Source organism: Tiliqua scincoides, chromosome 10 (genome assembly GCF_035046505.1).
Source record: "Tiliqua scincoides isolate rTilSci1 chromosome 10, rTilSci1.hap2, whole genome shotgun sequence".
Lineage (NCBI taxonomy): Eukaryota > Metazoa > Chordata > Lepidosauria > Squamata > Scincidae > Tiliqua > Tiliqua scincoides.
In genome coordinates, this window is record NC_089830.1 from 25,113,872 (window position 1) to 25,138,135 (window position 24,264).

Consider the following 24,264-nt stretch of genomic DNA (forward strand, 5'->3'; position numbering starts at 1 on the left):
AGCAGAGGCATACCAAAGGCCAGTAAATGAGTAATGAATGAGTAAACAGTGCCACCTAGTGGTTTTTGAAATCTTTAAATTCCATATGTCTCAATGTATGTATATGCCTTTTTGGAGTTCGTAACTTGAAGCCAACCAATCAAATGCTTGTAAAGTTATCTGTGGCCAACCCTGAGAAAGCCCCCATTTCTGATGTCACACACCAGCCAATGAGAAATGTAAGACTCCTCAAACAAAGGAGCCAGAATCAAATATAAGTGAGAGGCTCACACTGGAAAATTGCTTTTCTCTGAGGGCTCTGAGAGTTCCCACATGGCTCTCATTGCTCTCTTCACTTTGGACAGGAGTCCCTGAGAAGCCCGTTGCTGTCAATGAAATAAAGCTTGCAGATGATCACCACTCTTGCTTACTGAGTTTGCTTTTGAACTTTGTTTTTGACCTTGCAACAAAACCAGTAGGGTTCACTGTCTCTCTGTCTTTATTCAGAACTGACCCTTACTCACATTTATTAATTTATTATGGACTTCTTAGAAAAAAACAAGTTTTTCATACCATCTTTATTAAAGAGTACATATAAACACTTAAATGTGAGTGTATAGGCCCTGGTTTGGTAGAACTCATGTTTTTAAACTCCTTTAATTGCTTTAAGCTAATAATTTGTTTGTGAACATGCTAAGCACTATTAAGCTTATAAACATTTTGTTTGTTAGCATAAGTGGCTTTCATGGCCTTGCCTCACTTTTAATTAAATTGTTTTGCTAAACTTACTTATTTACATCTTCTTTCATGGGTTTAACATGTTTTAAGAGTTCTTTTACTAACCTGTGTGAACCAATCCTTTTAAACTTCTTTTAACACTCTTTTATATATTTTGTGACTTATTTTAGAGCTAAAATAAGGTTTTGTGACTGTCCTACATTTCAGCGTTGTACTTTGCACATTCTCTTGGTAACTTCTTGTTTTGTTAACCTTTCATGAACCTACTACTTTACATCATACTAACTTTTCCTTCTTTTATAACACTAAACTGCTCTCTGTACCTGCTTATTAAACTCTTCCTTCTGTTCTTATCACACACTATGGGACTTTCTGCTAACTCCTGTTCTCCATGTTTTAATCTTGTTTGTGACTTGTCACTTCTGGACACTTTTATAGATGTATTCCTTGAGGGATGTATAGTTTTTATTTTAATTCAAAACAAATTAAACTTTATTATAGTAAGGGCTCTTAATAAGAAATACCTTTAACCCAATTTTAGCTCCTTCTGTCTTACAGAGGCTTTTCTTGGATATTTTGTTTTGGTTTCTGCAGGTGCTTGCATCTAAAAAAAGTTCTATTTTTAACCTGCCTACAGATATGGCTCTTCATTTAATGTTGCAAGTGAATCCTTTGGTTCACGGTTGCAGCGGACAAGACAACCTCAATTTATCAAATTATCTTTGAGGAACAACTTCTCTCACATTCCAGTGTTTGTGAGCTGTCTGTAAGACAGTCCTTTGATTTGAGCTGGAATGGTTTTTCACTTTTCTATGTTTCACGGTTCTCAATACTATCTCTGTGAGACCAAAATAACTTGTTTGCTTGAATTTTAGCTGGGAATGTCTTCTTGGATTAAGCAGTTAAAATTTACTTATATTTTGTGGGGCTTTAAACTATTAAGCATTTGTTTCTAAAGATCAAACTTTTCTTTATGCATTTACTTTTAACATTAATACTCTGTTTATACTCTATTGGGTTGGCCTATATATTACAAAAAACGCCGGACTTTAGTTCTATAAAATCTTCTTTAAAATTTTTGTAGTCACCTTTCGCTATCTAATACCTGTTTTATTGAAAGGATAAGGTTGTCCCTTCTGGCTCCTTTTCTTTCTAGACCCTATTTCTTTTTTCTCTATTTAGTTTTCCTGAACTAATCTAGTGGATAACGGTTGTATTGTTCCACTTTGTTGTCAGTTGTCTGCTGTAATATTTATAATGCCAATAAAGGTTAACTAACTAACTAACTTATACTCTATTGGGCCATTTAGGTTTAGGTTCAAAGGTCACCTTGCCTTTTTGTTTATATTATTTATAATACAGTTATTTATATTATTTATGCAGATTTTGGATTTTTTTTTCCATAACCGAAATGAGAGGTGCAGAAAGTGGTGTTAAGTATTTTTATTCATTATCACAAAAAAAAAAAAAATTCCACCTCTACCTATAGGTGCTGCCTGGTGTAGCTACTCAGCAGTGAGGGGGAAAGCACTTTGTATATGTTCAGAGGCACATTAATAATACAGGGGGCTCACATTAAACTGTGGCCTATACAGTTCATAGGATTTTCCTTGCAAATCAGGGAAACCCCCCATTAGGAATCGTGAATTCGCTGACTAGGGGAAATTTTGCCTCATGAGAGATTCCCCCTTCTGTGAAAAATGGCGGGGGAAAAACCCTCATGCCCTCCCCCACCCTCCTTTCTCTGGCACTGAGGCAATCCCAACTGCCAGAGACCTGTACTTTATTTTCCCGCGCTCGACGGTGATTGGTCGCGGTGAACCCAGTGCCTTTCACTGATTGGCTGAGTCGTTTCGGAGCGCCTTTTTGGTCTGTGCCTGAAGGGCTGACAGGCGCTTGTGAGGGGAAGGAGCAGGTGGCAGTGGGGGGGAGGGGCCAGAATTTGGGCGGGAAAAGGGATGGTTACCTCAGAGAGCAGTTTACCTCAGAGAGTTTAGCTTATGGGTTTTGTCATGGAGAGCAGGGCAGGGAGAGGTGGCTGAACCTCCATACTAGGGCTGAATCCCTGAAGGGAGACGCTCAAGTTGAGGCTGACAGGGAGAAATTAATAGGACAAACTGAGTTTGAAGGACTTAAGAGAGAAATGGTCAAGCAGGAGGGCAGAAGCTGAGGAGAAAATATGCCAGGAGCAAAGCCAGGGGACTTTGGGAGGAGATGACCACAAGGCAAGGGGCACAGTGGTTGAAAGGACAGGTGCCAAGTGGGGCTGATGCCCAGGAGGGATGGAAGGAGAGGTCCAGTGGGGTATACTCTCAGGAACTGGGAGAGATGCCCAGTGGGGCTGAAGCCCAGGGAGTGTGGGGGAAGATGTCCACTAGGCAACGGGAACAGCGGGAGAAAGGACAGGTGCCTACTGGGGCTGATGCCCAGGAGGGATGGAAGGAGAGATCCAGTGGGGTAGACTCTCAGGAGCTGGGAAAGATGCCCAGTGGGGCTGAAGCCCAGGGAGTGTGGGGGAAGATGACCACTAGGCAAGCGGCACAGCGGTTGAAAGAACAGGTGCCTACTGGGGCTGATGCCCAGGAGGGATGGAAGGAGAGGTCCAGTGGGGTAGACTCTCAGGATCTGGGAGAGATGCCCAGTGGGGCTGAAGTCCAGGGAGTGTTGGGGAAGATGACCACTAGGCAAGCGGCACAGCGGTTGAAAGAACAGGTGCTCACTGGGGCTGATGCCCAGGAGGGATGGAAGGAGAGGTCCAGTGGGGTAGACTCTCAGGATCTGGGAGAGATGCCCAGTGGGGCTGAAGCCCAGGGAGTGTGGGGGAAGATGACCACTAGGCAAGCGGCACAGCGGTTGAAAGAACAGGTGCCCACTGAGACTGATGCCCAGGAGAGATGGAAGGAGAGGTCCAGTGGGGTAGACTCTCAGGAGATGGGAAAGATGCCCTGTGGGGCTGAAGCCCCGGGATTGTGGGGGAAGATGACCACTAGACAAGGGGCACAGCAGTTGAAAGGACAAGTGCCAAGTGGGGCTGATGCCCAGGAGGGATGGAAGGAGAGGTCCAGTGGGGTAGACTCCCAGGATCCGGGAGAGATGCCCAGTGGGGCTGAAGTCCAGGGAGTGTGGAGGAAGATGTCCACTAGGCAAGGGGCACAGTGGTTGAAAGAACAGGTGCTCACTGGGACTGACGCCCAGGAGGGATGGAAGGAGAGGTCTAGTGGGGTAGACTCTCAGGAGCTGGGAAAGATGCCCAGTGGGGCTGATGCCCAGGGAGTGTGGGGGAAGATGTCCACTAGGCAAGGAGCACAGCAGGAGAAAGGACAGGTGCCTACTGGGGCTGATGCCCAGGAGGGATGGAAGGAGAGGTCCAGTGGGGTAGACTCTCAGGATCTGGGAGAGATGCCCAGTAGGGCTGATGCCCAGGGAGTGTGGGGAAAGATGACCACTAGGCAAGGGGCACAGCGGTTGAAAGGGCAGGTACCAAGTGGGGCTGATGCCCAGGATGGATGGAAGGAGATGTCTAGTGGGGTAGACTCTCAGGAGCTGGGACAGATGCCCAATGGTGCTGCAGCCCAGGGAGTATGGGGAAAGATGTCCACTAGGCAAGGGGCACAGCGGGAGAAAGGACAGGTGCCAAGTGGGGCTGATGGCCAGGAGGGATGTAAGGAGAGGTCTAGTGTTGTAGACTGTCAGGAGCTGGGACAGATGCCCTGTGGGGCTGAAGCCCCGGGATTGTGGGGGAAGATGACCACTAGACAAGGGGCACAGCAGTTGAAAGGACAGGTGCTCACTTGGGCTGATGCCCAGGAGGGATGGAAGGAGAGGTCCAGTGGGGTAGACTCTCAGGATCTGGGAGAGATGCCCAGTGGGGCTGAAGTCCAGGGAGTGTGGGGGAAGATGACCACTAGGCAACGGGAACAGCGGGAGAAAGGACAGGTGCCTACTGGGGCTGATGCCCAGGAGGGAAGGAAGGAGAGATCCAGTGGGGTAGACTCTCAGGAGCTGGGAAAGATGCCCAGTGGGGCTGAAGCCCAGGGGGTGTGGGGAAAGATGTCCACTAGGCAAGCGGCACAGTGGTTGAAAGAACAGGTGCCTACTGGGGCTGATGCCCAGGAGGGATGGAAGGAGAGTTCCAGTGCTGTAGACTCTCAGGAGCTGGGAAAGATGCCCAGTGGGGATGAAGCCCAGGGAGTGAGGGGAAGGATGTTCACTAGGCATGGGGCACAGCGGGAGAAAGGACAGGTGCCCACGTGGGCTGATGCCCAGGAGGGATGGAAGGAGAGTTCCAGTTTTGTAGACTCTCAGGAGCTGGGAAAGATGCCCAGTGGGGCTGAAGCCCAGGGAGTGTGGGGGAAGATGACCACTAGGCAAGGGGCACAGGGGTTGAAAGGAGAGGTGCCAACTGGGACTGAGCTGAAGGGGCTGAGGCCAGGCATATCAAACAGGGCTGAAGTCCAAGGGTCAAGGGAAGAAACCTCAGGCAGAGCTGAAAGCCAAGCACAGAGGGCAATGGAGGTTGAATGTCAGGGGCTTAAGGAAAAAATGGTAGTTGAGATTGATCTAAGGAATCTTGGGGAAAACACTTTGAAGGATAAAGTCAATGTGGCACCTCCTCCTAATTTTCTAGCAGTTAAAACAATGACAGGTACCAGAAAGGGCAGATCTGGAAATAGCGGCTTTGCAAAGAAGGGTAAAAAACAGACCAACAAGAAAAAGGAGCAGAAACACAAGGTGAGGCATACAGACTGGGCAAAGCTCTGGCAAAAGGACCCATAAGAAATATCTGGGAGATTACAATTGTCTGAGAATCTTAGGGAGAATACTTAAGAGGAGAAAAGAATGAGATGTATTGTGTATTTGTATTGAATAAGATGTATTATGTATTTCTGGTTAAAAGGAGCACACAAACCTGCAAACTCTGGCTTTACCAAAAGAGCATGCTCCCTTGATGGGACACTTATGACTTGTTCAGATAGCTGGTTCCATGCTATATTGACAAATTAGAAATTGACAGGGGGAAAAAAGTTATATCATGCCGGTGAGGTTTTCATGCAGGTGTTGCTGCTTTAGACCGTGCCCCTTTCACTAATCCTGCTAGTCCCTGATTAGTCACAGTTCCTATTTTGCAACTTACATAGGCCATGTGCCTGAACCCTCCCACCCAAAGTATTTCATGTGGAAATATTCACAGGAAGATTCATTTTTCTATTGCAAATGATCAGTTAGGTCAGTGTTTCCCAAACTGTGGGTCAGGACCCACCAGTGTATCATGAACCAATTTTTGGTGGGTAGTGGAAAGTGTTGGAAAACATTAAATAAATTTGCAAGCATGCTTGCCCAGTTTGTAGAAGGAAATTGTTAGCTGGCATGCTAACCTATGGTATGAGGTCATCGTCATACCTCCAAATTAAAATGTCACATTTTGTGTAGTAATTGGTGTGCCATAGATCACTTGTGAACCCAGTTTCAGCCTTTTGTCTGTCCTAGAAATCCCTAACTGCACATCTTGTCTCCAGTTTAGCCCTCTGCATACCCTGGAATGATTGTCAAGGTTTGGGGGAACAGTTCTTAAACTGTTTCTAGGAAAAGTAGCAAATGTTGACTCTAGCACAGAACCCCAACTATTATGAATTAATAATTTATTATTGTTAAAAATAAAATATTTCTTTCTAGATTTCTTTTTTTGACTAGTGCAGGGATGGGCAAGCTTTCAACTTTAGGGATCCTGGACCTTTAACAACTGTATAGAAGAGGGAATTTCAGCAGGTGCAGCTTGTCATCTCTGACATGCTGCACCTGCTGAAATTCTCTCTCCTACACAGTTGTTAAAGGTCAGGATCCCTAAAGTTGAAAGTTTGCCCATCCCTGGTCTAGTGGGTCATGATGGATTGTCATTTTTAAAAATGGGTCCTAATGCTTATAAGTTTGGGAAACACGGAGTTAGGTGATGATACCCAGCATAGTTCAGTATATCAAATAAGCATCATCTAGTCAACTGGTCTAACCAGTTAGTTGCTTTAATTGAAATAAATTTATAAGTCTAAATAAAAGTGTGCTTTGAGGACTTCATTGGAAAGAGACGTTTTAAAAAAGTTTAATTTGCAATTCACTGAGCAAAAAGTATAACTTACTGCTGGAACAAAAGGCTATCCTTTAATATCTTCTAGAAAAATTGAGGCATCCTCTCTATTACAATAATTAGAGATGTCTGATTAAAGTTTTTATTGATTACCTGATTTCTGAGTATTGGATCAATTGATTCATTTAAATATAATTAATTCATAACTTAGAAACCAGATAATAATGTTCATATTATCAAAGGCTCAATATTAATCCATTTATGAGGCTATTGAAATAAGGCAATTATCTTGTATGATATTAGTTACAATTCATGAAACACAAGTTACTAATCCTTGTTAGAAGGAAAGAGCATCTTTAATATTCTCTTTCATAAATGCAAGCTGGAATGTAGAATGTGCATGGTTGCAATAACATGCTTGAACAGTATGACTTAAAATGTAAAGAAAATCCAAATCAAACACCTTCAGTATTATGGAAGATCTTGAAAAGGCACATTTTCTCAAAAAGTCTCAAAAAATCTTTGCTGGTTGTCAACCCCATTGATTAATTGGTATGTGAATTTAAATATGTTATTAGCATTTATTAAATGCATAGATTGATTAAAATTTGTTGCAAAGCCTCTTTTTTTTTTGCAGGAAACTTCAACATGTAGTGTTGTTTCTAATTCCTTCTAACTTCCCATGTATTAGGCTGAAGATGCTTTTAAAGGATTATCTATTTACTTTCCTAAAGAGCAATGGTCTGAAATGGGAGAATGGGAGAAAATCCGCTACAAGAACATGAAACAAAACTACAAGTTTATGATTCAACTAGGTGAGAGATTACGGCAAACGGGGGGGGGGAGGAGTAAAAGGGTAATTGTCAAAATAAAAATATTGGCATAACTAAGATTGCCAAGTTGCAAAAGCCGTTGAAGAATTTATTCCTAGCAGACACTCTATTTTAACTTTTATTCATTGTAGAGGGAGAATTTTCAAGGAGCTACATGACATTAACATTTGGTAAAGTGTTATGTACAGTTATCAGGAGTTCAAAATGTGTACCTGTCTCTCAGATTAAGTTATGCACCAGCATTTCTCAATGTTTGTCTCCTGCTGTACCACTTTGCTTTGTCCACCTATTGGAAGTACCACCAGAAGTGGTGATGATGTCATCAGTAGTTGCCTCCAGATTGGGAGGCCAGACAAAATGCAGCAAACACCAGTAAGAGGCTCAGGGCAGACAAGCTTTTTCAAGTTCATGAAAAGCACATGCTAACGCTCCGCCCACTGAGCTGAACCTCCTACTGCTGCTTGTTGCATTGCATTGCTGGAGAGCAGGGGTCTGCATGCATACCACCGGACACCACTTCAAGTGCCACCAGTGGTACAAGTTGAGTACAGTGGTTCAGAAACACCATTTTCAGATCCATAAGAAAGGCAGGATATAAATGTAATAATAAATTATCTACTTGATCATTCCCTGAGCATGTATCAATCACTGCTGTAAGTTATGGGTTTAAAATTCAGTACTTGCTTCTTTAGGTAGAATCTAGAATATAAATCTGGCGGTGGTCGTAGTAAAGAGAGATTAGAAAGAATGTGTGTGGTCCATTGTGGATTGTACCTTGGATGTCTGGGTTCAGCTTCCTGCCAAGCCACGAATTATCTCACTACTATTAGACTTGGGTAAAAGTCACTGGTTTGTACAGTATCTAAAGAAAGTGAATCCTGACTGACAGCTTAATCTTATGCATACTTCCCTGAGAGAAAGCCCCAAAAACAGCAGGGTTTACTTCTGAGTAAACATGCATAGGCTTGTATTGAATGTACCATTGAAATTAATGAGGCTAAGGGCCCAATCCTATACAACGCGTGCATTGTCGCTAATGTGCCTTAAGGCACATTTGCGGGGGATTAGTGCTGGCCCAGCACTGGAGCAGGCTCAGCAAGAGCATGCACCTGTCTCAGGATGGTGGAGTGCTGGCTGGTGTTGCATGGAAGCGCTAGACAGCAGAGCGGTAAGTGGGGGCAGGGGAAGGTGGGAGAAGACATGGTGGGGAGGGGGGAGAATTGGTGGAGATCCAGAGCCCTGCATCAGACCTCCTGGCCTGACACAGGACTCCTTTATACTATGCTGGCTAAATAGCCAGCGCAGAGTCGAGTAGCCCTATTGCAGGGCCAATTTCCTTACTCAGGGGAAGGCGGCCAATATCCCCTTCCCCCGAGGAGGCGTCGGGAGACGCCAGTGGCTGCCTGAATACCCATAGGATGCTGCAGTAGCCGTTTTGGCGCCATGGCAGCCCTGCGTGCCGGGCAGCTCAGGACTGGGCTGTAAGAGCCGAATTCAAACTAAATTTTCTGTCAGCAGGATCCAGGTGGAAGTGCTTGGATTCAGCCGGAAGTTGTGCAACTTTGTCAGTGCAGTTGCTGGTGGCTGTGCGTGCAGACCAGTGGCCAAACCACTGTCTGCTGGTGCAAGGTAGTGTGGCAGTGGGGGCAGGTGGAACGGAGTGGAACAGAGGAGTTTCTGGATGGGGAGGGAGGTGGAATGGGGGGGGGGTTCAGAGCACAAACGTGCATCCAAATCCTATCCCCCTCCCTTTCTGTTGCTGGCACAGGACCAAGGAGTCCCATAGGGACAGTAGAAGCTTTCCCCATTGCAAGTGAACAAACTTTCACTTACACAGAGACCTCTTAAACCACCACCCCCCCCCCCACCATAAGAATGTAGCGTGCAGCTACTACAGTGGATGGAGAATTTATTTTGGATTGGGCTGTTAAGGGAATCACAATGCATTGATTTCAATTGAGAAAGGGCCCAATCCTATCCTAGTACCAATGCAGCTCTGAAGTAAGACAAAAAATGTTCCCTTACCTTGAGTGGTCTCCACCACAGAATGCAGCATACACCTGTTGGCACACCTGCATCAGAGCTGGAAAACTGGATAGGACCGGACTCTTAATGAAGATTCACTTTCTTTGGATACTGCCTGCTACCTTTCAGCTTCACTTCCTAACCTTCCTTAATAGGAATAGCTGTGACCTATTTTACTGAGGTTTGGTGAGAATGAGAAAGATGATCAGGTTATTTATCTTTAAAAAACTTGTTGGCATGTTAGAATTGATTTGTAAAATCTTACTAAAACCTTCTTGTGAACTCTGATGAGTAGGTTAGCATAGTGATCCAGTATAGCTAGGGTTACCAGATGCAAAGTGGGAGAGTGCCTATACCTTTAACTGTTGTATAGAAGAGGGAATTTTGGCAGGTGTGGCTCAACATGGAAAGGTTTAAAAAGCTCCACTGCCAAAATTCCCTTTTCTATACAATGGTAAATGAATACATTAGTGACGGAACTTACATGAATGAATGAATTTTAATGATCTTATTTATAATACACATGAGAACTGTAACACAGGCATGTAGAACCACAAGAGAATGATGAACTGTTTGCCACACACCTCTTGCACAGTGAAAACATACAGACCAAGTCTGTACACATGGAGACATAAGTTGTCCAGAGGCAATGGGGGGTTAAAATAATGCCCAGGTGTCACCTAGGCCCAGCCCAGGTGGACTGGAGCTCCTCAGGAGCAGGGATCTCCTCAAGGGTAGGGGCCTCCACGGGAGCAAGACCTAAGCACTGTCAGGACTGGGGTCCCAGGCAAGACACCTCCCTGGAAGTAGGACCTAGTGCCTCCTGGGAGCAGCCAGCAGTCACGTGGGCAGAAGGGGTGGGGCTGGCCCAGCCCAAGGCTGGCTTCATAAGGAGGCTGGATAGCATAGAGAGGGGTCACTCCTCTCCAGTTGGGAGCAGGGTCAAAGGGAAGGCCAGAGGGAGTAGCCACCCCGGCCTTATGCTGACAACCCAGGATCCGAGGGGAATTTTGCTGACCTCGGCCCTGGAGAAAGGGGCCGGGGAACTCCCTGATCCTAGGCCCACCCGGGCCCCGGGGGTGATAGCAGGAGAGGTGAGGTTGCTGAACCGACGACCCGGTACCAACTATCTCCATTGGAGGCCAGCGGATCGGGAGGCAAGCCCGGAAGTACCGGGGCCCTCCTGAGGACTGCTAAACTGACCCCAGGCAAGAGCACTGCTGCCCTCGGGAATCCATACCCTTGGCCGACAGGCACCAGCCAGAGAGCTCTGCCGGAAAGCTCAAGGGATCGGGAAGGAGCAGGGAAAGAGCATATCATGCGCCGATGCCACGAGTCTGTGTAAGGCAATGGGGCCTGTGATGTAACAGGCCCCATGAATGTCAAGAGTTTGACATGAGTAAACCGTCTGTGCAAAACAGCTGTGTCTGCCTCCCGTCCTTCTTTCCGCCGCCGACCAACTTGCCTTGACAGGGTAAGCTCCCCGCACTCGGTCGCACAACAAGGGGCGGGGTCTCCGCCCGCCATGGACGTTACACCTGGGTAAAGCAGAAAACACATGGAGACTATGAAAGACCTTGCTCTAACTCAACCTGCAGCTCATGTCTGGCAGTCGTGACTGGAAGTTGCGGGCCAGCATAGGCTCCAACAGTCTCCGATGGACCAGAGGCTCATTGGAGACTGGGGGTTCCCTGCAGGCCAGATTGGAGGACCCCAATGGCCACAAATGGCCCCTGGCTGGGGTTTGCCCACCCCTGATCTAGGTTATCCTTAAAGGGGAGCAAGGAAACAAAAGGGCATTCACCACAAGTGGTTTTCCGGTTTGCTCCTTCAGCTATGGGCTCTACAAACGATTGAAGCTAGATGTAGTCAGCTACAGATCAGAAGTTTCTCATATCGTGTAGAGATGTTATTTGGCTTTTCCTTAAACCACAATGTTGGTAATTACATTGGCATCAATTAGAACATGGTTTTCTAGAAGCACTTTCTCAGTAAGGGCCTAATCCTATTCAAATTTCCAATGCCAGTGCAGCCATGCCAATGGGGCATGCTCTGCATCCTGCGGGGGGGGTGGGGGGTGGAGGGAGTCACAGACACCTCCTTAAGGTAAGGGAACATTTGCTGCCTTGTAACCTTGCAGCTATATTGCAGCTGCACTGGTATTGGAAAGTTGGATAGGGTTGCGCCCTTAGTTTAATCACTCTATAATGCTTATTTTTTATTAGGTCTTCCTACTCCTAAACCAACATTTATGTATTATGCACGGCAGTCCTCAAAGTCTGAAGGAAATGAATCATCTGAGTCAGATGAAGAATGGACACCAAAACATTTAGGTAAATTTCCAAAATGTGGTCCTTTGGTTTAATGAGACATACTAGGCAGTGATTTGAAAGTGTCACTGAAGGATGCATTCTTTATACAAATACTTAAGCTAGGTATAGCTAATGTGTGTCCTTTATTTCAATTGCTTAGTTGAAAACCTGAATACATTCTTTGTGTTTTGTTAAATACAGGTTGAGCCTCATTATTCGCATGGGTTCTGTTCTACTTACGTGGATGGCAAAAAACGCACTATAGCAAATCAATTTTAAAAACAAAGTTTCTTTGCTCCGGTGATTTAAAAACCGCCTTGCTGACCTTTGTGATGTAAGATAAGAGTCATTAAGAAGACAATCCATCAATCAGCCATCCTCCAAGCGCTTAGAAAGGCGCTTCACTCCCTCCCTCCCTTCACCAATGCAAAATGATCACCTTTCTTTCACGTGCTCAGGGGGAAGGGAGGGGTCGCCTGGAGAGAGAAGGATTGATGGACTGTCAGCCAGCTGCTCCCCTCTCATTAATGAGGCTATTGTTAAAGGACTGTTCCGTTTTTTAAACTGATTTTAAACGGATGCATTTTTCCCCTTCTCCAGGGATCAGCACATTCCTTCTCATTTGCAGTGGCCATTCGTGTTGAGTCAAATCCGTGTATAAAAAATCCGTGTATAACAAGGCTGGACCTGTAGTTACAACTGTACAGAAAACACTATGTCATCTGGATTCCAAAGTCTTTCTAAGTCATGGGCAGTAATATATAAATAGAATACAGCACAATCCTCTCTTGTGCTGGTACAGGCAGGCCAGGAGGCCTGTGCTGTATCCAGCGCAAGATAGGGCCCCAAAGTGGCTCAGCTGGAGGTAAGGGGAAACCACTGCAGCCCCAATGGGTCTCATTGGACTTGCACAACTTCCTGAGGTGGCATAAGTCTGAGGACAGCAGAGTGACTTGAAGTCGCTCCGCGCTGCTCGAGCACAGGGGTTGGGACCCAGTATAAGAGCCGGGTCCACCCACCTTCCACTTCCCACCCACCTGCCCCAGGACCGCCCTCCCCCCACCTTGGAACGCCTCCCTCCCACCTCCTCACTGCCCACCCCAGAGCCTTACGTTGTCCAAGCTTGGTGGACACGAGGCTCTCCAGCAGAGTTGGTGCGGAGGCTGGATTCAGCCTCCACAGGCCGGCACATGTCCATGCACTGGCCCAGCTGACTCACAAGGAGGTACAAACATACTTTATGGCACATTTGCGACCCTCCTGGCCTGGCGCAAGGGACTTGCTCCGACCCAACCCTGGGTCAGGATTGCACCCTTAGTTAAGTTTTGATTCAGAGCTTTGTGTGGGACACTTTTTCTTAATTGCTTCTACTCATCTGAAACTTTATGGTGGTGTCGGGGAAACTGTTTGGGGAAAGTGGTGGATGTGAGAAGAATTAAGCACTTCTACTAACATTCAGATTATCTCTTCCCAAAGTGAATTTGCCTGGAAGGTATCATTGGTGCTTTATTATGTCTGTTGCACTTAATGTGTAATTTGGCTCTTATATGAATAGACTTTCTTCCTTTTTAAAAAAAATAGCTCTGAATTTTCAGCAATAAAAATGTATCCGTCTGAATCATTGTTTCATACTAGTACTAATATTCGAGTACAGCTCAGACTCAAGTCTATCTCTACTTTCTTCATTTCTGTCATTATTGAACATGTTTCATATTCTCAGGAAGTGATGCATTTTTCTGTGTAAAACAGTTTGTTTTTTCACTCCAGTAAAATCTTTAAGGCTAGCAAATAACCTGAACAACCTGAAAGAGGAAAAGAAGAAAAAGCAGAACTTTGCAGACGTAAGATGTTTTTAGATATTTTCTAGTTATCTGTAATTATTTCTAATTCTGTTTGCCTGATTGTCATGGCAAATACGGAATCAAATAATTTTTGAGAAACAATTCAGTGTGACTGAACTCACATGCAAAAGATATGGGTGATGGCAGAAATGTGCGGGTACATGGAGAATTTTTTTTAATTATTCATAGTTAATTTGACTGGGAATAACCATTCAGAATCATTAGCTTTCAGTATTCTGTATCCAAACTGTGAATTCTGACTAAGCAGCTTTGAAATTGGTGGAAGCCAGTTCATTATGAATAGCTTAAATCCCATTAATTTCAGTGAAATTTAGGCTGCACTCCAATACCAATTATCTGGGAGTAAGTCCCATTAAACCCAGTGGGGTGTATGTCTTTACACTATGTTCTATCCAGTGCCAGTTCTATCCAGTGCCACTCCATAGCATGCAGCTGTGTCAATGGAGTATGTGCTGCACACCTTGGTGGGAAGGAGACCAGAAGGCCAGCAAGAGGTAACTAAAAAAATTTATAAGTAATTAAAAAAATGGATAGACTGCTGATGAAAGTACTTTTGCTCATACATATAAACCATGATTGTTGTAACAACTGTTTCTAAAACGTTTTATGGTACTCTCCAGATGCAGACAATAATACTGATAGCAATACACATTCATAATTATTACCATGTATGTTGAAATACTCTACTTTATTACCAGTTTAAGAGCCCAATCCTGGGCTCAGTGCCGCCGTGCACTGTCGCAAACATGCCGTAAGTAATGTTTGCGAGCCTTACCGCTGGGCTACTGCCTGTGCTAGCCCAGCACTGGCCAGTGCTGGGCTAGTGCGGGGTGGGCACCCAGCCACTGTGGCTCAGTGGTCTCATGGACTGCTGAGCCACAGCACAGTAAGTGGGGCAGGGAGGAGGCATTCCGGGGAGTGGGGAGGCTGGTAGGGGGCAGAGAGAGGGCAGGGGGAGGCGTGACGGAGAGGTGGGGGGCATGACGGGGAAGGGAGGGAGGCGGGTCAGTGGAGCTCTGTTCCACTGGATCCAAAGCGCTTGTGGAGGGCTCAGTGCCCTGCATGAGCGCCTTTACTTTACAGCTGACCTTTTGGTTGGCGGTAAAGCGAGTAGCCCCATTGCGCGGCTGCTTACCTTACCTGGTAAGGCGCCACCCGCGGTAGCCTGGGTCGCACAGGATCTGGCAGCAGCCGTTCTCAGTGCTGCCAAGACTGGATGCCCAGGACAGCTCCGGATTGGGCTGCCCAATGACAGAGATTTTTGAGAAAAATAAATAATTGATAGGCTCAATACAGTTTAATAGCTGAATATACTAACAATAATTTTATCTCCCGTCACTGTTGAGGTGAAAATAAATGTGAAAATCTCCATTCTGAAGATTCACCTAATCCACAAGCTTCTCTTTAAAAAGTAGCTTTTAATTCTTTGTCAGTATTTTCCTATCTCAGGTTTGATTTAAGATGCTGCAGTATAATACAGGACAATTTTTGTTGCAGAATAAACAAATAAATATGGAGAAATTCACTACAGAACTTAGCTTCCAAAATCAGGATGATACCAAAACAACTGACAAAGATACATGTACAGACACATCTGTCCACACCACTGATCATACAGCAGACTCCAAGGCTGGTAAATGCTGACTGTTCAGTCATTTCCAATTTATTTTCATAGCAGCTCTAACTTTAGATACCCATAAGAACTCTTGTGACCTTTATCACTGCTGGCAAAATTATTTACACTAAAAAATTTAAGTTACTTTCCAAGATTAGAAAATGGTCCTCTTAATTGTCTGCTCCTATGGTCTAAAAACAAAACTAAAAAGGTTGAATGGGATATAATAGTCAGTATGATGCTGCAAGTTGTTATTCCTTTAGCACCAGGGCAGAAAAATGTCTGACAGCCCATCTCTAACCTGCACTGGCACAGCCAGGGCACTTGGCCTGTGCTGTATCCAGTGCAGGTTAAGAAGTGACTGGAGGTCTCCTTGGGAAAAGGGGATATTTTCCCCTGTACTCCGAGTAACACCTCAGTCCGCCTGATAGGGTTACTAAGATCTCCACCAGTTATACAGCTGGTGGAAGTCTGAGCAGCCTGGTGTAACACTGGATGGACTGAGAGGGGGGTTAGGATATGGCAGAGGAGGCCTCTGCTGATCTTACCCCCTCCCAAGCTTGTCCCACCCCCATTCTGCCCTCACCTTACCCTGAAACTCCCCCTCCCCACCTCAGAAATGCCCTCCTGCCCCCTCTCTCCCAGCCTCTCCGCTATCTGACACAAAACTCACCTCCACCGTTGGCCATCAGGCTGGATACAGCATTGGCAGGACAGAGCAGGCCTCCCAACTGGTGCTGTTTACTCACTGGGTGTGCAAACATGCTTTATGCCCCGTTTGCAACATCTTCCACTGGCACAGCCAGTTAAGATTGTGCTCTGTGATGTTCTACTGAGACTGCAATCCTATGCACACTTTCCTGAGAGTAAGTTGCATTGAAGATCATGGGACTCACTTCTGGGTAGACAAACTTAGGACTGTGTTCTCATTGCACCTGCTTAAGACAGTGCAAAGTACACTGAAAGGTCTTGTGCAAGTTAAATGTAGGAGGAGAAAAGGTGTATAATGTGACTAAGGTTACACAAAGTGCTATTTGCACAACACTGCAACCAGAAAATAGTGTTCATAAGACAAAAAAGGATAAGTTCCATAAAATATTCCCCATAGAATACAAGAAGATACTCATGTGACAAAACTATGCCACATACTGACCAGGAAACATGATGGCATAATTATGTATTAAAACACATTCTACCCCTTGATTCTTCCACTATGGTTTTTGACTTGTAGGTCTCCCTGGTAGCCCAGTCCTATGCATCACTGGTGCAATGGGGCCATCAGGCCCACACTGTGTCCTGTGCTGCAATTAAGCAGGCAGCAAGTCTCCTTGTGGTAAGGAAACATTTGTTCTAATGCAGCTAATGAGTTTCTAGGTGGGAACAAAGTGCTTATTTCTGGCCATCATCTGCTTAATGATGTCACTTTCTGCTAAATGACATCACTTCTGGTCCTCAGTGGGCACCATGAATGCTGACTTAGGCTCTATGTATGAAACAGGTTTGACACCCCCTGCTTTGAAGTTTGTTGTTGCCATGGTTCCAAACCTGACTACATCCCCCCCCCCCACATGCTAATTAAAATATAAAAAACTTTCTATTGGAAAAGTAAAATAGTAAGGAAATGTTTTAACCAGAAGTACAGTTTTTGACGGAAATCCTAGTGTAAGTATCTATTGGTCTTCAGTCTGAGTAACCTTTTTAGATGCTTCAGTACTGTTTCTTCTCTCTGTTCTTTGGTGCTTACTACTGGCAGGCATTTTCTATGCACTTATGATGTCATCCTGCTGTACATCACCCATTTGTACCCTGCCATGCGAGCTCTCTATCCAGTTCAATGTGCTCATCCCATGTATTTAGCCAATATCTGATTTGCTTAACTCATTAAAGACTCTAATATATTAGAGAGTTTTTAAGGGAACAGCAGCATTACTCAATATAATAGAATCTTCTTGCTTGTCATTCTATATCCAACTTCCAGAAACAATAATTTGACTCATGTTCTTGCATGAGTTCCATGATTTTAAATAAAATAAATTAAGTAAATTTTTTTCCATAAGTTTCTGTATTACAAAAATTACTCTGTGTGTTCTGATCTTCAGCTTTCCAGAGGCACGTTGTTTCTGGGGAAAAAGATAATGAGAAAAGGAAACGGAACAAACAAGTTGGCATATACAGTTTGCGGAAGAGAGAGAGAAAAACATATATGGAAATAAATGAACCAAATGATGATGATTACTTGTGTAAGTGACACCATTCTAATCAGCACTTTTCAGGCTTTGCTTCTATGAAAATTGTTTACAAACATAAACACTGCTTGTATGTTCAAATAGTTGATGGCATGATTTTCAGACTCCAGATTTTCAAACTTTGAAGGTTTGTATTGCAAAGTAAACAGGAGGTCTATGCTTTTGTTTTAAAGACTGCTTAATTTAAAAAAAATTAATTAATACCTCTGCATCAGGATTATAACAACTGCCTGATGGAAAAGGTCAAGGCTATTCTAGACTCACCCCCTGACTTAAAGCTGCCTTGATCTTTTGTAACACTAGTTTATCTTGTAAGAATTTACAACAACCCCCCACACAGGAAGTGCCTGGGCTATATCTCTGACTTTTGAATGGAATTTCATTACACCTTTTCACTAATATCGGTGGAATATGTTATTGAGATTTCTTTAAAAGCCTAAGCCAAGATAGTATTAATATTTTGTTGTAAAAGTCACTTCTTCATGGCAGCCAGCATTATTCAATTGGATTTAGAGTTTGGGATGATGTGCCCTTCTCTATTTAGAAAGATTGGGAGAGGTCATCTGGGGGTTTGGAGTGAGGTGCCATCAATATGCTGATGACACCCAGCTCTATCTCTTCCTTTCCTCCAGACTCCAGGATGGCGATTGAGGGCCTGGAGCGCTGTCTGGAAGCAGTGAGGATCTGGATGGGGGCTAACAAGCTGAAATAAAATCCGGATAAGACAGAGGCTCTCCTGGTTCGGAAATCCTCGATGCAGGTGCTGGATTATCGGCTTGCTCTGAATGGGGTTGCACTCCCTCTGAAGGAGCAGGTTCGCAGCTTGGGGGTCCTCCTGGACTCACAGCTGCTCCTGGATTCCCAGGTGGCGGCTGTGGCTAGGGGGGCCTTCGCTCAGCTTCGGCTGGTGCGCCAGCTGCAGCCGTACTTGGATAGTGCAGACCTGGCCACGGTGATCCATGCCATGGTGACATCGAGGTTAGATTATTGTAACGCGCTCTATGTGGGGCTGCCCCTGAAGATGGTTCGGAAACTGCAATTAGTGCAGAATGCGGCAGCCCGTGTGGTCACTGGAGCTAGGCGGTTTGACTCTGTCAGTCCGCTTCTCCGGGGGCTACATTGGCTGCCCATTCGTTTCCGGGCCCAATTCAAGGTGCTGGTTTTGACCTTTAAAGCCCTATACTGCTCTGGGCCAGGATATCTTAGAGACCACCTACTCCCGTACAATCCGGCTCGCCCTCTCAGGTCATCAGAGAAGGACTTTTTACAAGTGCCGCCACCCAAGGAGGTCCGGGGGGCGGCTGCAAGAAATAGGGCCTTCTCAGTAGTGGCACCAACATTATGGAACTCCCTTCCCCTTGACTTGAGAATGGCTCCCTCTCTTGAGAGTTTCCGGCGAGGCCTGAGGACACTGCTGTTTACACAAGCCTTCTGATTCGTTGGCCTTTTAAACATTTTTTACACATTTTGTAGTTTTTACAGGCCTGATTTCCTCTGTGACTTGCTCTTTTGTACTCTTTTTATTCTGTCTTTTAATCTGACTACTGTTTTTATGGTCTCTGTTAATGTGTTTTTAATGTTTTTATCTGCTATTTGTCTTAAATTATGTTTTTAAATGTGTTTTTTACATGTTGTTAGCCGCCCTGGGACCCTTTAGGGAGAAGGGTGGGATATAAATAAAGTTTATTATTATTATTATTATTGCCATTTGCATGTACACTTACAGATGTTATCAGCAGAGTAATAACAATAGCCAATTGTAAGTCTTCCTATGAGCTTTATGACCATATTCCTCAAATTTAGTTTTTCCTGACGTTTCACTCTTTCACTCACTGTGAGGGACTAGATTGCTTCTGGTAATTTTAGTTTTTAGGTAGCAAAGATGTAAATGCTCCAAACATGCAGATAGTAGGCCTAGAACAGAAATTTCCCCAGTCAAAGTCCAAAAAGACTCTAAACCCAGGCAATTCAAAGTAGAATCTAGCTCCTGAAAAAGCTTACTCCCATCTGAATGAAGAGGAAAGAAAGGGTATTTATAACCACAGGCTTCCATTGCCCAGGAAGCTTCAGCTAATCAGTTCCCTGATTACCTTCCACATGTCTCCAATTAGATGATCAACCTCCTGTTCCATCTCTTGCTGACCAGCTCCATTACGGGGCATGTATTTGTAGATCCCGTATCCGTGGTTTCACTCATCCATGGATCCACTGCCCCCCTTTGCCCCCTTCGGAGGCCGTTGGCCCTCATAATGCCTTTTAAAGGCATAAAAATGTCACTTCTGGTTTTGCTGAAAAACCAGAAGTGACTTTTTTGCTTTTAAAAGTTATTCTGAGCCCCACATAGGCTGCAGGTGGAGGCATGCGGCCTCTGTGGGACTCAGAAGAGCCTCTAGAGGTGAGGGAAGCTCAGCTCCCTTCACCTCTGGGGAGCAGGGGTGTCTCCCCATAGTCGAGGATTCAGGTATCTGCTGGGAGTATCCAGAACAGGGGCATGTCTGTATTCTTAAGGGTACCCTGCTCTCCACTGAATCTGAGGATTCTGGTGTTTTTGAGCACAGGGAACCAAGCATGACTGAGACTAAGGGCCCAATCCTATCCAATTTTCCAGTGCCGGTGCTGCTGTGCCAATGGGACATGCAGTGCATCCTGTGGTGGGGAGGCATTTGCAGAGGCCTCAAGGTATGGGAACATTTGTTCCCTTACCGTGGGGCTGCACTGCAGTTGCACAGGTACTGGAAAATTGGATAGGATTGGAACCCAAGGGTCTCTTCCTTACAGTTCATATTCAGATTATGTTTCTGGATCTCTTTAGCCTCTCGAAGAATTTGTGTCTGGTAATGCTGTTCTTTAACCAGCACTTGTGTTTGGGCAAAGTTGATCTTGCTCAATAATAACTGCTTTCTAGTGAGCTAATATTTTGTTTTTTGTCAGTATTCTTTTACAAAGTTCTTTAATACAGTTCTCATAAACTGTGGAAACTGTTGGAAGAGTAGCAGAAACTCTCTCGAGACAGGGTAATTTTATTTATTTGATCTTTTTGGATCCCTTTATAGGCTCCTGGGAAAAGAGGTGCCTGGACTACTTTAATTTTTGCGATCTTTCCCCTGAGTCTTTAACGATGATGAGCCTGGGAGACGCAAAAGAAATTTTGTGTCAGAGGTTGGTGGATCTTGAAATGAGATCTGCGAGAGCCAGACTTTCTACATATGTTTTTCTTGGGGATCAAGCTCTTATGCTTTCTCCTGCCAGATATTTTTATAACATTGTTATTCCAAAATTCAGGAATGCCTTTACTAAAGCCAGGTGCAATGCACTTCTATCAGCAGTTCTTTTGGGACGTTACGCAAGGCGTCCTTATTCAGAGAGACTGTGCCCCTGCCATAATAATGTGGTGGAGACAACTGCCCACATTATTCTGCAATGTTCAAACTATGATGATTTGCGATCAAAATTTATTTCCCCGATTTTTGGCGCTGCAACGGGGATGCAGGTGGAGAAGCAGCTTGCTTTTCTGCTATCTGATGTTAATCCTGATATATCACTCAGGGTGGCCCGTTTCTGTCATGCTGCACAGTTGATAAGAAAGAAAATCGAGAGTATAAACTGATGATTTTATATATGTGTAAAGGGATGTTGGTTTTTAATTTTGTGTATTTTGCTGTGTTTTGTGACTAGCTGGTCGGATGACTGTTAATAAAGTATCTGTATCTAGCAGAAACTCTTTCAAACCCAGTGAATATTGTTTAAATGATCCTGGGGAGTGTGGAGTTCTTCTACAGACAGGTGATAGTCTTGATGTTATCAGATACTGTACAAGGGATCTGTGGCACCTGAACTGAAAGGATAGACAACTGAGGGCCCAATTCTATCCAGTTTTCCAGTGCCAGTGGAGCTATGTCAATTGGGCATGTGCTGTATCCTTTGGTGGGGAGGCAGTCATGGAGGCCTCTTCAAGGTAAGGGAACATTTGTTCCTTTATCTCAGGGCTGCAGTATGCCTGCATCAGTGCTGGGAAGTTGGATAGGATTGGGTCCTTAGGGCCCAATCCTATCCAATTTTCCAGTGCAGGTGCAACCATGCCAATGGGGCGTGTGCTGCATCCTGTGGTGGGGAGGCAGTCCCAGAGACCTCCTCAAGATAAGGGAGTGTTTGTTCCCCTACCTCGGGACTGCATTGCAACTGGACCACTGCTGGAAAGTGGGATAGGATTGGGCCCTCAGTGGTATCTCTGTCCAGAAGCTGGTATATTTTTTTAAGGATGGTGCTGTGGAATTTTCACTAGTAAATAAATATTTCATAAAATTATAAGGATGGAAGGAGCCAGATGGCCACCTAGACAAATTCCTTGCTATGAAACTGGTTTTAAAACTTTAGCTGTGTGTGTGTGTGTGTGTGTGTGTGTGAGAGAGAGAGAGAGAGAGAGAGAGAGAGAGAGAGAGAGAGAGAGAGATTTTGCTGCATCATGTCTCTATTCTCTCTTTTCCCTTCCCAGTCTGTGAATGGTGCCTAATATTCTTTATTGATGAGTGTTCAGTTCATGGCTCTCCAGTTTTCATCAGGGATTCACCAGCAGAAATAGGAGTGGAAAAGAGAGCTACCCTTACTTTACCTTCAGGTTTGAGAATTGGCCCTTCAGGTATTCCCAAAGCTGGCCTTGGAGTCTGGAATGAAGGAGAAACATTGCCTGCAGGAATTCATTTTGGGCCTTATGAAGGGAAAATGACAGAGGAAGAGGAAGCAGCCAACACTGGCTATTCTTGGCTGGTATGATTTACTCATAGAATGTATTTATATATATATTTTTACAGCATTTTTACCCCATCTTTCTCCCCAAGGGGACTCAAGGCAGCTTACAAAAGGGCAGGTACAAAAAAGTAAAAACACAGTTAAAACAATCATATTCTGCCCTAAAAATCAAAATTTTTTACATCACCCCCAATTACTTCCGTATCTGTGCACTGGGTGGGGTTGCACCACAAGTGACTGCCCTGAGTGATACCAAAGGTAGAGCTACCACTGTCTAGACCTCATACCTTGTGACAGTGAATTCTATCAATTCATTATCCAATGTGTGAAGTATTTTCTTTTGTCTGTTCTGAATGTCATTGGGCAGATACAGATGTCAGAGGTAGATTCATTTTTATCCGTTGCACGCCATGTATAATTTTATAAACATTTATCATGTCTTCTCTTATTGGTCAATCGTTTTCCTATCTACTCAGAATTAAGCTCCATTGAGTTCAGTGGGACTTACTCCTGGGTTAATTAGCATAAAATGGCAGCCTCCATCATCTTTTTCCCCTTAGGCTAAACTAACATTTTATCCTGTCCTTTTAGAGAATGTGCTCCACCACTTAGGGTGCAATCCTAACCTCCTATGTCAGTGCTTTCCAGCACTGACATAAGGACAATGCAGCTCTGAGGTAAGGGAACAAACATTCCCTTACTTTGAAGAGGCCTCCGTGAGTGACATCCAACTGCAGGATGCAGCACATGTCTCATTGGCACCGCTATGCCAGTGCTGGAAAGCACTGACATAAGGGGTTAAGATTGTGCCCTCAATCATTTTTGTTTGTTCTTCTTTTCCAGCTCAACAATGTCCCTTTGAGATAGAGTGACCAGGGTTGGGCAAAGTGTTCCAAATGTGACCACATTACTGATGTATCTGAAGGCATCACTGAGGCACCATGATTTAGGATAATTTTTTTTAAAGTACTATTCAGTGCTCCTCACTTTTCTAAGTGGTGAGACATTCTGGGCAGTACTGCAGGGTCTTTAGAACTGGGCTGTTTGAACTGTAGGCATTGTCAGGTCCTTTTTGGAGGGGAACAATGGGGGTAAATCACCTCATGCTGCACACATGGAGGGGACCACATCAATAGTGATAGCATACTCCAGCTGAGAACAGAAGGAAAAGGAGACCCCCAAATTAATATTCAGTCCCTTGGTGTTTAAAGGTCCTGTTTGTTGTGGTGTTATACTGATCCCTGTGGTTCATGTCTCATTTAATTACAGATTACCAGGGGGCGAAACTGCTGTATTTACGTTGATGGATTTGATGAAACATATTCCAACTGGATGAGGTAAAGAACGTTGGTCAAGCTATTTGGTTGGGGGATTTTGCTTGTGCAAAGCTAATAAATCTCGCTTTTGTCTTCATTCACCCACCCACCCCCGTCTCCCCATCTATTATTTCCATATCCACCACAAACCTTTCCCTTCTGGCAATGCAAAATGTAGCTTGCAGAAAAAGAAAGCATAGGTGTTCCAGTGCTCCTGACATCAACTGTTTTCACTTGAAAAAGGGATTGCTGTTCATAGTGTGCCTAATCCATTTTTGCTAATGGCAACTATGGGATAAAATGTGTATGTGAGCATCATGGGAAATAAAACTTATTTCAATCTTCTTCTCTCTTAGAAAATACTTCCTTTCCCCCTCTCTCAGACTGAAACTAGTCTAATCTGATGTTCACACTAGATGTGATATAGGATAGGAACTCTGTGTGTGCACATGCTCTCTCTCTCTTGAATCAGGGGCACAGCATGGTGGGATGTCTAATCATTTTTGCCCCAAA

At 44.6% G+C, this 24,264-nt stretch overlaps 1 protein-coding gene across 1 annotated transcript in view; it reads left to right on the forward strand.

The window, feature by feature from the left end:
- LOC136661089 (uncharacterized) overlaps positions 1-24,264 on the forward strand; it is a 45,089-nt gene that overhangs the window by 13,616 nt on the left and 7,209 nt on the right. Inside the window, exons 8-10 of the mRNA XM_066638109.1 lie at positions 17,543-17,683; positions 22,182-22,453; positions 23,705-23,772. Coding sequence (XP_066494206.1) covers positions 17,543-17,683; positions 22,182-22,453; positions 23,705-23,772 — 481 coding nt within the window. The remainder of the gene's footprint in view (positions 1-17,542; positions 17,684-22,181; positions 22,454-23,704; positions 23,773-24,264) is intronic.